This window comes from Bubalus kerabau, chromosome 6, assembly GCF_029407905.1.
Source record: "Bubalus kerabau isolate K-KA32 ecotype Philippines breed swamp buffalo chromosome 6, PCC_UOA_SB_1v2, whole genome shotgun sequence".
Lineage (NCBI taxonomy): Eukaryota > Metazoa > Chordata > Mammalia > Artiodactyla > Bovidae > Bubalus > Bubalus kerabau.
Genome location: NC_073629.1, coordinates 89,689,027 through 89,701,636, shown reverse-complemented (window position 1 = coordinate 89,701,636; position 12,610 = coordinate 89,689,027). Strand labels below are relative to the sequence as shown.

At 44.5% G+C, this 12,610-nt stretch overlaps 1 protein-coding gene across 1 annotated transcript in view; it reads right to left on the bottom strand.

The window, feature by feature from the left end:
• C8B (complement C8 beta chain) overlaps positions 1 to 9,846 on the bottom strand; it is a 43,415-nt gene extending 33,569 nt beyond the window's left edge. Inside the window, exons 1-2 of the mRNA XM_055586943.1 lie at positions 9,755 to 9,846; positions 2,582 to 2,738 (exon numbers count right to left, since the gene is read on the bottom strand). Of these exons, the coding sequence (XP_055442918.1) occupies positions 2,582 to 2,738; positions 9,755 to 9,846 (249 nt within the window). The remainder of the gene's footprint in view (positions 1 to 2,581; positions 2,739 to 9,754) is intronic.
• Positions 9,847 to 12,610: the final 2,764 nt, after the last annotated feature.

Here is a 12,610-nt window from a genome sequence, read left to right as displayed (position 1 = left end):
GACTCTGTTACTTTCTAGTTATGTGATACTGGGTAAGTTACTTAAGCACTGTGATCTCAACTTACTAATCTGTAAAATGGGGATAATTATGTACAGCTATGTAGTTTCAATTATATATGAAATCTCATTATGTTGTCTGGTACAGAGTAGACATTCAATTTCTTCTGCTTACTTTTCTTTTGAATTATTAATAATTTTAGCAGTAAATATTTCTCTGTCTCTACTTTCCTGTTTGTTTATTTCAGAAATATTGACTGGATTTCCAAAATATTGATTCAGCTACACAATGCTGGAAAAACGTGGGTGCTTTTTATGCTTTGTTTGTATTTGATCATAACCATGTCCTGTGGACTGTCCTCAAGGAGGTCACAGCTGCTGGTGGTGGTCATGATGGTAAGCACAAGGCAGTGAACACACAGTGGGAGGGGAGCCGTGACAGGGCCAGGACAGAGTGCTCCGTAAACAGAGGGGAGTCCTCAGCGCAGACTTAGGAGACGGGGAAGCGACATCAGAGCTGAGCCCCAAAGGGTGAGGAGACACGTCAGGCAAACATGGAATGCTGGCATGAGGAGGGGAGAGAAGGGCAATCCAGATGGAGGGAATTGCTGTGCCAAACCTGAGAGGCTAGAGAGTATGTGCCTTATTCCAGGAAACAAGAAATCCACCCTGGCTGGAGAGAAGAGTTAAAGAGGGAGAGTGAGAAGAGATGGAGGGACATGGAGCCAGGAACAGCTAAGGCAGGCTGTCCTGGGCCCTAATAAGGTTGGATTTAGTACTTCTTCGTGGTAAAATGAGAAGCCACTGCAGGGGAAGGAAATTATCAGATTTGGGTGACTTCCAAATGCTAGCTACAGTCAAGATTTTGGTGCTACCAAAGGCAGGAGACCTGTTAGCAGTCCCTCTGAAGACTGACACGTTAACCAGCCACAGTTATTATGCGCATGGCATCCGGAAATCTAGAAAAGAAATATAGACAACCATCCACCTCTGCTCCTTTGCATTTCTAGAGCATCTTTCTTCCTAGGAGGCAGAGGCTGGCAGGACAGGGATAAGGTCTGCAAAGAAGATACTAGAAGACTAGCACCAGGCACCAGAGACAAAATGGGTTTGAGGACTGTGGAGATGATAAAGGAAAGACATCTCTCAATCCCTGTTGAAAGAAATGATGAACTCCCAGCCACTGACCCTGCAGACATGATGTCCAACTGAGGGAACATGCATAGCAAAGTCTGAGTGTAGAGCTCTGACTGGACGAGTGGATGGATGGCTGGCTCACACTGGGTCTTCCTGGTTTATGGTGCAGATGAAGCAATTATCCAAATAATTGGATCAATGTTAATCATGTCAGCAATAAAGCCTACTTTGGGAACTGAATGTATCTGCTTGGCTCTCCACATTGATCCAATTAAGTGGGTAATTGTCCTGGGCCTATTCCACAGCCTCTTTAGGGTCTTAGCTCATGGCTGCTTTCGTTTCCCGAGGAGCTGGGGAAAGTGAGAACCGTTCTCTATTCTGTGATAAATGTGCTGTTCTTAGGCCTGGATCCTGCATCAGCCTTCCTGTGACAAGAAAGCTCAAAGAACAAATACTACAGAGACGGTGTGTTTTGATTGGTTGAACTGGCTAGACAAGAAGCCGATGGCCCAAGTTCAAGATCTGTCTTTACTACTAAGTGAACCCAAGAATTCACTCACCTGCTCTGGGTCTCTGTTGATCTATCTGCCTAACAGAAAGGGTAACAATTATCCTTCCTTACAGAGATTTCAGGAAATGTAAGGAGATCAAACACATATTTATAGAGCACCTCAAACATGTTAAACATTGGCATATACACCAAAGACACAGAATTGAAGAAGTTTTTAAGCACTTGCAGTTTAATGGAAAGGCAAATAAAAGAAAAGTAAATGATGAGTGCTAGGACACAGCAGGAATAAGGAGCTGTTGCAGTTCATAAAGGAGTGTCTGGCTAAGAGCAAGGGGTGCTAAGAACTCAAGGAAGGCTTCTCAAAAGAGGTGGCCCCTAGCAAAGTTTCAAATCATGAGTAGGTGTTAGTCAGTGAAGGAAGTGGGAAGGACATTTCAGCCTGAGAACAGAGTATGAAATGGTCAGAAAAATACATGTGTTCTGTGTGCTGGTGTGGGGGATGTTCTGTGAAGATGTGGGCCAGGTCTATCTAAGGTGTGGGGACCGTGAAGACCATGAGTCTGGACTTGATCCTAAGGGCCATGCATAGGCTTTGGATGTTCAAGCAGGGGACAGACCAGCCAGACTTTCATTTCCAACAGCTCCCCTGGCTGCCCCATGAAAGATGGATTGAAAGAATAAGGCTGGAGGCAGGAAGTCTAATTAGAAAGCTGCTAATGGGAGAAAGGACAGATATGCTTCAAAACAAACCTGAAGGATCAAAGGCAGGATCTGATTGCTCCTTGGAAGCTCAGAGGAATAAAATTCATTTATTAAATCAGCCAACATTTATCAAACTCCTACTATGATCAGCTACTGTCAGCAGTGCATTAACTGATCTTGCTGAGGGACAGGGCTCCTGGAAGCTTAGAGGTCTCCCAAGGTCTAGGTACCTACCCTTTTCTTCTGACAGGGATCACACGTGGTCCAGGAGGACCAGCTGGACAGCTCGCAATCAATAGGCAACGGCGTGACATCCACACTCCGAGTCTGTCTAGTCTTGGCAAGGCTCTCATTGACTGCGTTTGACCCAAGAGAGGGTGGCCTTTCACCTCTAAAGGTCATCACAGAGAAGAGAGTGAAGTATCAGAAGGTAATTAAGTCTACATTCCACTGCCTATCCATCCATTCATTAAATATATATTTGCTCATTTATGCAAAGCTGGCTTCCCTGGTGGCTCAGTGGTAAAGAATCTGCCTGCCATGTGGGAGACCTGGGTTCAATCTCTGGGTTGGGACGATCCCCTGGAGAAGGGCATGGCAACCCACTCCAGTATTCTTGCCTGGAGAATTCCATGGACAGAGGAGCTTGGCGGGCTACATACAGTCCGTGGGGTCGCAGAGAGTCACACATGACTGAGGGACTAAGGACAGAACATTAGTTTATCAGTCAAGTACCAGTTAACTCATTCAGCAATATTTATGGAACCCTCAGTTATTGCCTCAGATTATGGCTAGCTACAGTCAAAAGAGTGTTGAACTCTGAACAGAAGATCATCCATCAGCAGCTGGGTGATCTTGGTCTGGTTTTTCAGCCCCTGTGCGCTTCACTTTTCTCACCTATATAATGAGAAAACATACCTCATAAGGCTATTTGAAGGATTAAATAAGAAAGTTTATGTGAAAACACTTTATAAGGTCTCAAGTGCTTGAGATATACAGGGATTACAACCACAGCTAGATGTATGACCTCAAGCAGTACCCTCCCCATCTTAGGGCCTCTGTTTTATCCCCTGGAAAAAGAGAAGTTTGGACTAGGTGGTTTTTAAGTCACCCTCTCATGTTATGAGTCTATGAAACTTTTTCTGAGAACAAATCATATTCAGGATACTGTGCTCAAGAGAACACAGAAATATAAGACACAGCTTCTTCTCTGGAACTCACAGTTTGTCTTAGGATAAGAGAAGACAAACATGTCTCCTTCCTTAGCTCTTCCGGGCTTTACCAAGGAGGCAGGGTTTTTAAGCATGCAGGATGGATGGTCTGAGTTGAGCATTAGGACTTCACCGTGGCTGCAGTATGGAGGCCAGATGGAGGTAGGGAAAGCCCAGAGGCAGGAAAAGCAGGTAGGAGGCTCAGGCAATGGCACCAATGAGTGGTGTGAGCCTGAACCACTCTGGCATCCAGGGGATAGAGAATGGGGGAGACAGACATATGAGATGTTTTTCAGGGGGAATGGACAGAGTGATGGGTAACCAGATGGGGTGTGGTTTAGAGAGAGAAAGGGGCTTAGGATGATGCTGGTTTCTAGTTTGGGTGTGTGGGGAAACCAGGAGCAAAGGAATTTGTTGTGGAAGATGGAGTTGGGGCATACTGAGTTCCAGATGCCTGTGGAGGCACTCAATAAATGGTTCCTATGTAGATCTGGAACTCAGGAGAGAGATTTGCACTAGAGATACAGATCTGATCACGAAAAGCTATGGGAGAGGATAAAAATATTCCTGAGAGACACCAGCCAAGAATAAGCCCTGGAGAGACTAGTGTCTGCCAGGCTAGAGTGAAGATAGTAGAGAGAGGGGAGTGGGGGATGGGAGAGGTAGGTGGTGCTACGCGTGCAGAGCAGTCAAACAACATGAAACCTGAAATCTGTCCAGAAAATAAGGTAACACTTTTTGTTGAGTCCCTGGCACTCATGGGACATTGAGTAAAACAGGGAAAGAAAGGTCATGTTCTTTCATCTGTTTATGCCTCCAGTTTCCCCATGTGTAATACAATGGGTATATTATAATTTCTGTTTTTCTTCCATCTGAAAAAATGTATAGCAGTGTAAAATTCTTTGTAATTTGTGTTTCTTTTCAAGGCAAAAAGGGAGAAAAGAAAGAGAATTAAGATTTATTGAGCATCCAGGACTTGTCAGGTCCTGTATGAGATGTTTCACCCTTGCCATCTTATCTAATCCTGACAGCAATGCCAGAAGGCAGCAACCTCCTAGACAGATGAGGGAAATGGTCAAGAGCCACGTGGGGGTCCGAGCTGAGCTCTGCTCGCCTCTAGTCTCTGTGCTGCGTTCATTTCCGTAGGCTACCCAGAAAGAACCGGGCCAGCATTCCCTCTACCAGTCCCCTCCATCTCCAGGCAAGGCCTCCCTCATCTCCTTATCCAAGACTCAGTCCTTAGGCAGAGCATCACATAATCTCCACTAGCACATCACTCCAGTCAAGGTCATTAACAATACATTCTCACTTGGCAAAAGTCCTAAAAAGAGGATAATATTAACTACAGTGAAATCCATCTCCATGACCACCCCAGAGACCAGCAAAAATCAATTGCCTCATAAAGTTGAATGTTTAATGAAAGGTCAAAGACTACTGGAAACCACAGGTGGGTTCTTTAAAATGGTTACTTGAGGCAGGACTTGCACAGCAGTTGGGGGTGGGGGGGGGTGGTTAGAACGTGCTCTTATCTACTAATCTGCCCAGGTTTGACAAAACAATACTGTCTATGATTTGCCTTCACTTTAAGTATGCATTTGACAGCGCTGCAGGAAGACAGCTCTTCCTGTTTCCACTAAGAAACCATTACATTGTGTTTTTAGCAACTATCCACCCATTTTGGCCCACAGTGGAGACAGAGCAGATAAGTAATGTGTACACATGCTATTAAGAGCAAAACTAATACAATTATGTAAAGTTTAAAAATAAAATAAAATTAAAAAAAATAATAATAAATTAAAAAAAAAAAAGAGTCACAATTACTTTCTTCTCTGAGATTTGAAAGCCTGTTAATGGGCAAGATGATCACTTATAGAAGGAACTTGGTAAAAAGTAGTTATAACCACCAGATCTCTCATTTTTGCACCCAATTTTCATTACAGAGGTGGCAATATAATGAGGTAATCAGCTGAATGAATAGTCTGTAAATTACACTGGATAAGATGTGTGTGGTTTATTAGTACTACAAAATGCAAATCTGAAAGCAAGTGTGTGCATGCTAAGTCGATTTAGTTGTGTCCCACTCTTTGCTACCCTATGGACTGTAGCCCAACAGGCTCCTCTGCCCATGGGATTCTCCAGGCAAGAATACTGGAGTGGGTTGCCATGCCCTCCTCCAGGGGATCTTCCCGACCCAGGGATCAAACCCTCATCTCTTAAGTCTCCTGCATTGGCAGGTGGCTTCTTTACCACTGGCACCACTTGGAAGCCATCTGCAAGCAAGGCTAGCATTCAATTGCATCTTTAATTCCTGGGACTAACATGGACCCAACAGAACACAGGGGCAGTAAGGACCTCTGTGTATGGCTATTGTAACACATGCCTTCACACTATGAATTTACAGAGATGAATCAGATGGGTGTTCTGACCAACTGACTTGACTCTGTCATTCAAAATTCTCTTTATGCTTTAATGTTGAAAAATTAAACATGCCCAGAGAACTACAGAAAACAAATAATAAATATTCAGGTACTCACAACCCAGGATTGGCAATTGCTAACATTTTGGTATACTTCCTTCAAGTCTTTTTTTTTTTTTTTAAATAAAAAATAACCTTATAAATTTGACAGGTGTGGTTGACACCAGCTCCAGATCCATTTTCCTCTCATATTCTTCAGAGGATACTACAGTCATCAATTTGGTGTATATCCTTCCAGTCTTTCAAATGTTTACATATACACATATAGGCACAAGATATAGCATTGCTTTTGTGAGCTGCACTCATACGAGGCATAGTATTCTATAACCTGCTTTTGTCAATCAGCATGGTGTTTCCGGGGACTGCCCTGGTGGCCCGGTGGCTAAGGCCCTGTGCTCCCAATGCAGGGGCCCGGGTTCAATCCCCAATTAGGGAACTAGATCCCATATACCATCCCATGACAAAACGCTTCTACATGCCACAGTGAAGACTGAAGATCCCATATGCCACAGCTCAGACCCAGTGCAGCCAAACAAAGAAATTTTAAAAATAAATATGAAAAAAGCACTGCATTTCTGGCCCATTTATGTTGACTCATAAAGATATCTTGTTCCTTCCTTTTATCTAAATGTTCCATCATAAGACAGGCATTTAACGTTTTCTTTTTGAAGGACACTTACAGTTTTTCATTGGCAATTGCAAACAATGCAACAGCAAACACCCTTCTACGAGGTGTTGGAATGTATCCCCCACATAAAGTCTGACAAGAATGAACCTGCCTTTCCTTGAGGTGTGTGGAATGCTGAGGACATATTTCACTCAGTTCTTGTCTCCTAGTCTTTCTAGCAGGAGTCTCTGATCAAAATAAAGATGGATCCACCATGCACGGCAGGATTAGGTCAGCAGTAAATTGCGAGCCATCAGTTTATATAGATGGGGTATGTCAATATATTTTGGCTTTCTGTAGAAATGCCCTGACACAACAACTTTCTTGTCACACACAATTTGTTAGGCAGCTGCATCTCCTTTGCAAATAAAATCCTTCCTCTTTGCTGGAAGGGGCAGCTTCTGGGTGGCAGATTTTCCATTTCTCTTCTCTGTGTCATTTGCTGTTGTAGACATGGAATTTAAAGCCACATCTCAAGGCAACACATGTGTGGTCCAGAGATAGAGAAATGGCCTTGGAGTCCAGCAAGTCAGATCCACAATGCAGGTGGAGAAAGGATAATGTATTAGCAAGAGGCAGAAAAATACAGGGGCTCTGGAACCAGAAAAAAAAATGGATTTGGATCCATATTTTGTTACGTATTAAGTGAGGAATCCTAAAATAGTTACACTCTCTCTCCAAACCTTAGTTTCCTTCTCTATAAACTGTAAATGATAGCACTTACCTCAAATAGCTGTGAGGATCAGACCTAATACATCTAAATGCCTTACACAGAGCAGCAATAAATAAACACAGGTCTGTCTTATGAAGATGGAATGAGAATTTCATCTGACTTGATTAGAAGAGTAACTAAAAGTGGTAGCCTTTCTTAGCTAATATGAAGGTCTCAGCATTTTCTGTTGCAGAACTGAAGGCTATTCTTCCATTTCTTCTAAGGGATTCAAACATATGCCATGTTCAAGACTGCTCCATGGGAATCACAGATCGAGGCCAATGCACTAAATCTGGATTCAACTAAGGGCTTGAGACTCATGAGATGGGAATGAATCTCTTCTCCTTTCTGAGGACCCACTTGCTCCTCTGCATAGTGTGAATAGGGACAACAGCCATCTCATGACATCACTGGAGGGTTCAGCAAGGTTTCCCAGCCTGTCAGCTTCACTCATCTTACCCCTTCATGTCCTACATCCAAGTGAACTTCCTAATATGGAAGTCTGACTGTGTCAATTCTTCCATGGCTCCCCACTACTGAGGATAAAGTTCAAGGTCCTTAGCCAGAGTACTGGTGCCCCCTCTAAGCTCTTTCCAGGATCTGACTCCTGCCGACTCTGCCTCGGTCCTGTCTTTGGCAACTCCTCACTTTAGCATGCTCCCTGGGTAGCTCAAATGATAAAGAGTCTGCCTGCAATACTGGAGACCTGAGTTCAATCCCTGGGTTGGGAAGATACCCTGGAGAAGGGCATGGCAACCCACTCCAGTATTCTGGCCTGGAGAATCCCATGGACAGAGGAGCCTGGCGGGCTACAGTCCATGAAGTCACAAAGAATCAGACACGACTGAGCGACTAACACTATTACTACACCTTGGCCTGGACATGCAGCTGCAGGAACAAGCCAGGCTCTTTCATCTCCATGCCCTTGTCCAGGCTGCTGCTTCTTCCTGGAATGCTCTTCACCCTCTCCCATTTGGCAAACACCTACTCCTACAGAAATATTCAGCTGAACCCTCGACTCTTCTAGAAGCCTCTCCACACTGTCTTCGGTAAAGCCAATCACCCCTTCACCCTCTCCCATTTGGCAAACACCTACTCCTACAGAAATATTCAGCTCAACCGTCCTCTCTTCTAGAAGCCTCTCCACACTGTCTTCGGTAAAGCCAATCACTGCTTCTCTGGTTTTCCACTTGCTCCTGTACTCTCTCTCGCAACAGTACACCTAGATGTGCTCCCATGTTGATTTTCTCCACGAGAACATGACCGCTTTGTGTCCTATTCATCTCAGCATCCTGAGAGCCTGTGAGAGGTCCCACACAGGGGTCCACATGTGGGTAGGGTTGCTATAACCCCTTTAAACCCTCCATTCCAGACACATTTCCTTGGATCCTGATAGACACATAGTACACACAAGGAAGGCTTGGCTACTTCATTCTTCTCAGGACCAAGTTGAGGTTCTTTGTATCGTAATAGCTAACAGTCATTGAGTGCCCAATATGGGCAGTGAAAACTCACCACCCTGGTCTCGGGTGGTACCCAGCAGGGGCTGAGTGCTCAGCAGAGTTGACACCAGGGGCCGTTCAATGGGCACCAGCTGCTCCTCCCATGAGAGGCTGTGCATGCAGAGCCTTTATGTGATGAGTGAGAGAAATGACATTAACAGTCCTTCCTCCGATGGGACGGCTCACAAGGAGCCTGGGACACAAGACAGCTTCAGCCTCTCACTGTAAGGGCAGCAGCTTCTCCTGCACCAGGACGATCCCCCAGCTGATACATCACTGAGGCTTCCCTCACTGGATCCCACCTTGAACTTTCACTCAGATTAAGTTTGAGCTTTCAACTCGGATAGTTTCTTTAGCCTGTTTTGCACCCAATTAAAAATAATCCTAAAAGACTGAATATCTGGAGTTTGTATGTGGGGGGCGGGGGGAGGGTGGTTTGAGAGCAAAAATTTAGCCTGATGAACAGGTAGAGTAGGTCACTCTTGCATTAAAATCATTGCTATAAGTTGGCTTTTCTTCCTCCATACATAACAGACCTTTTACTTAAGGAAGTATGCTGAGGCTTTGTTCAGAATACAGAGCAAGGATCCTATTCTTCTTAGCGTGATAAAATACCTTTAAACGCATCTGTTTCCTACGAGAACTTTTGTTGAAGTCGGTGGCTGGGTTCCACAATAATTTGAAGAGTTGTTGATATAGTGTAATGAGATGCATGTAAATTGCTTCAGGAGATGTTCCTTATTCAATAGGCATGTGACAAGGAGAGAGGGTCAGCATGATATGGCTTTATATTCCCCATCATATTATTGATTAGGAAGTCATTTGGAACTATCACCTACCTGGAGCTGGGCACACTGAAAGATCCCAGGGCAGCACAGAGAAGAAACAGCTCTGCCGGTATCCTGCAAGCCCATGTCTTGGAGGTCTTCATTTTCCCTCTGCGACAGGAAGTCTGACTGCAGCTCCCGGTTCCATGAAGAGTCTACCTAGGGAGTTCTGTCGTCAGCTTCTGTTTCCGGAGAGTAAACAGCTGGGCAAAGTAAACAGAAAGCCACCAGTGACCAGAAACACCTAGACTTTGCACAGACAGAAGACTTATCTGGGACTCCAGACACCAACGAGAATGGTGGAAAGCTTAGATTTTATTCATGTGTAATGGATTCTGGTGGAGAAGGCAATGGCACCCCACTCCAGTACTCTTGCCTGGAAAATCCCATGGACGGAGGAGCCTGGTAGCCTGCAGACCATGGGGTTGCTAGGAGTCGGACACGACTGAGCGACTTCACTTTCACTTTTCACTTTCATGCACTGGAGAAGGAAATGGCAACCCACTCCAGTGTTCTTGCCTGGAGAGTCCCAGGGATGGGCGAGCCTGGTGGGCTGCCGTCTATGGGGTCACACAGAGTCGGACACGACTGAAGTGACTTAGCAGTAGCAGCAGTAACAGATTAAACATTTGTCTCCAGCATTTACTGATAACCCTGAGAGCCACAGTGATAGCAGCACATGAAAAAGTTCAATAAACACCTTTTACTTATCACCTGCACCCTTCACCTATCACCTCTCCCATGTTAAAGGTAAGAAGACGCGATGGTTTAGCACAGCAAAAGCAGGTGCCACTCATGTAGGGTAATTCAGACTTGTTTTATTTGAGCCTGGAAAAGTGCTTCCCCTTTGAATTTTCATTATTCTGAAAGGGACTCTGTGCCCTGTCATTTTTACGTAGCTTCACCATTAAACAGGATGAAGACAAAATGTGATTCTCAGGGTCTCCTGTTTTCATTTTTGGCCATTTCACGAGGCATGCAGGATCTTAGTTGCCCAACCAGGGACCATACCCATGCCCCTCGCATTGGAAGAATGGAGTCTCATCCACTGGACCACTAGGAATGTGCTCTAAGGGTCTCCTGAAATGGCATAATCCAAGCAAACGTTCACTTTGATACCTGTAGAAATGATTCCTAAAAACGATTGCCTGTGGCCACATGTGAGGTGTGTCTTTACATTTTCAGGTCCATTGTAGCCAAAGCATTAGCCCTGACTGCCAACCTGGAGGTGGTACCCACCCTGCCTGTGGCAAGGAGCACAAAAGTGTGATGTGAAAGAGGCATAGTGCAAACTCAAAGGTCATATACAAATGGCCCCGGCTCTCAAATGTACCCCTACCACTGACCTCTCAGAATCAACAAGTTAAAGTCCAAACTTCACTGACCAGGCATTTACAAAACCAATCTTCAGACCATAGAGAGTTGAAGGAACGGGGCCGACAACCATCCTATCTCTGTTGATTAGGCGGGTGTAGGTGAGGGTCCTAAGAGGGAACAGACAGTGGGCAACTTGAGGGTGGTCTGGTAGAAAGAACACAGACTAGATTTGACTTCCTTGAACAAGCTACCTAATTTCTTTGAGACTATTTTTTTCCATCTGGAAAATGGGGATCATGATTCATTAATACTTAGCTCATAAGGTTGTTTTGAGGCTTAACTATATAAAACATTAAACCCTTGACTTATTTCCTGACACGGGTTGGAAGCACCAGCCTGCCCCCTGTCCTGCCCTGTCTGCTGCAACAGCTAGGCTGGGGTTTGGGAGTGCAAACAAGGAAGAGTGGCAAGGGGATGGATGGAAAGCCGCAGAGGGCAAAGGCCCTTCACAGTAATTGTGCCCAGAACACAGAACACAAGCTCTGCTCTCAGACCATCCCGTGTGCATTCCACTTGTCATTATCCCAAGCTCAAGGCACCATCTCATCGCTGTCCCAAAGGATGCAGTGACCTGAACTTTGACACAATTGATTGTGGTAGTTAATCATTTGTAAACAAGCAGAAAATTGCATTTCAAGAAAGATCCATGTCCTTTCTCGTTTCAGCTTGCCTTTAAGAGGAGCTACATCTTTACACGATGGGGTTCTTGTCCAACCTCCTAAACTTGAAGGACTCATGGAGAAAGCCACACATTTTAGAGAGAACAGTTACATGAATGAGTCAGGTGCTCACTCACCTCTAGATTTTTTATACATGCTGTTCCTTCTTCTCAGAATATGTGCCATGTAGCTAAATATAAGTCATTCCTTATGTTTCATATTAACATCACTTTCTCAAGAAAGTCTTCCCAATGGACTTTTCTGGGCTTGATTCCAGGCACCAATGGGTCTCCTGGAATTCCAACCTCATAGCGCCCCCTGGTGGCTTTAGGTGCTACTCGGCCTCAGGCTGTGGTGATAATACAGGTATTTTTCATGGACAGTTAGCAGTTTAACAGTTTTCCCCATATATCATCTTGTTTGATCTTGACAAAAAAAAAAAAAACACGAAGTGTCATCTTATATGCCTCTGAGATAACGTTCCTCAATTGATTCTATAGTTGCTAAGAGATAAATCTATGGCTAGATTCAAGTTGTTGTTGTTGTTTTTTTCCTTATTCCTAACCCCTTCTTTTTATAATTCCTACGCTTTACAAACGTCCTCTTAGGAATTTACAGGACTGATGAATGTCTAGTACAATGATCACACCTCCCTCTCCATTCTCTGGCCATAGCTCTCTTCTTTGGCCATGAAAGGGGTTTTTAAAACAATCATGGGCCTTCAGGCTTTTAAATGATATGTAGCAATTCATAGCTCCAGGTCTATGGACCTACTGACAGTGTTGTTTTTCCCCACTTTGATAATTAATTTTCTAGCCTCCAGTTCCATAAT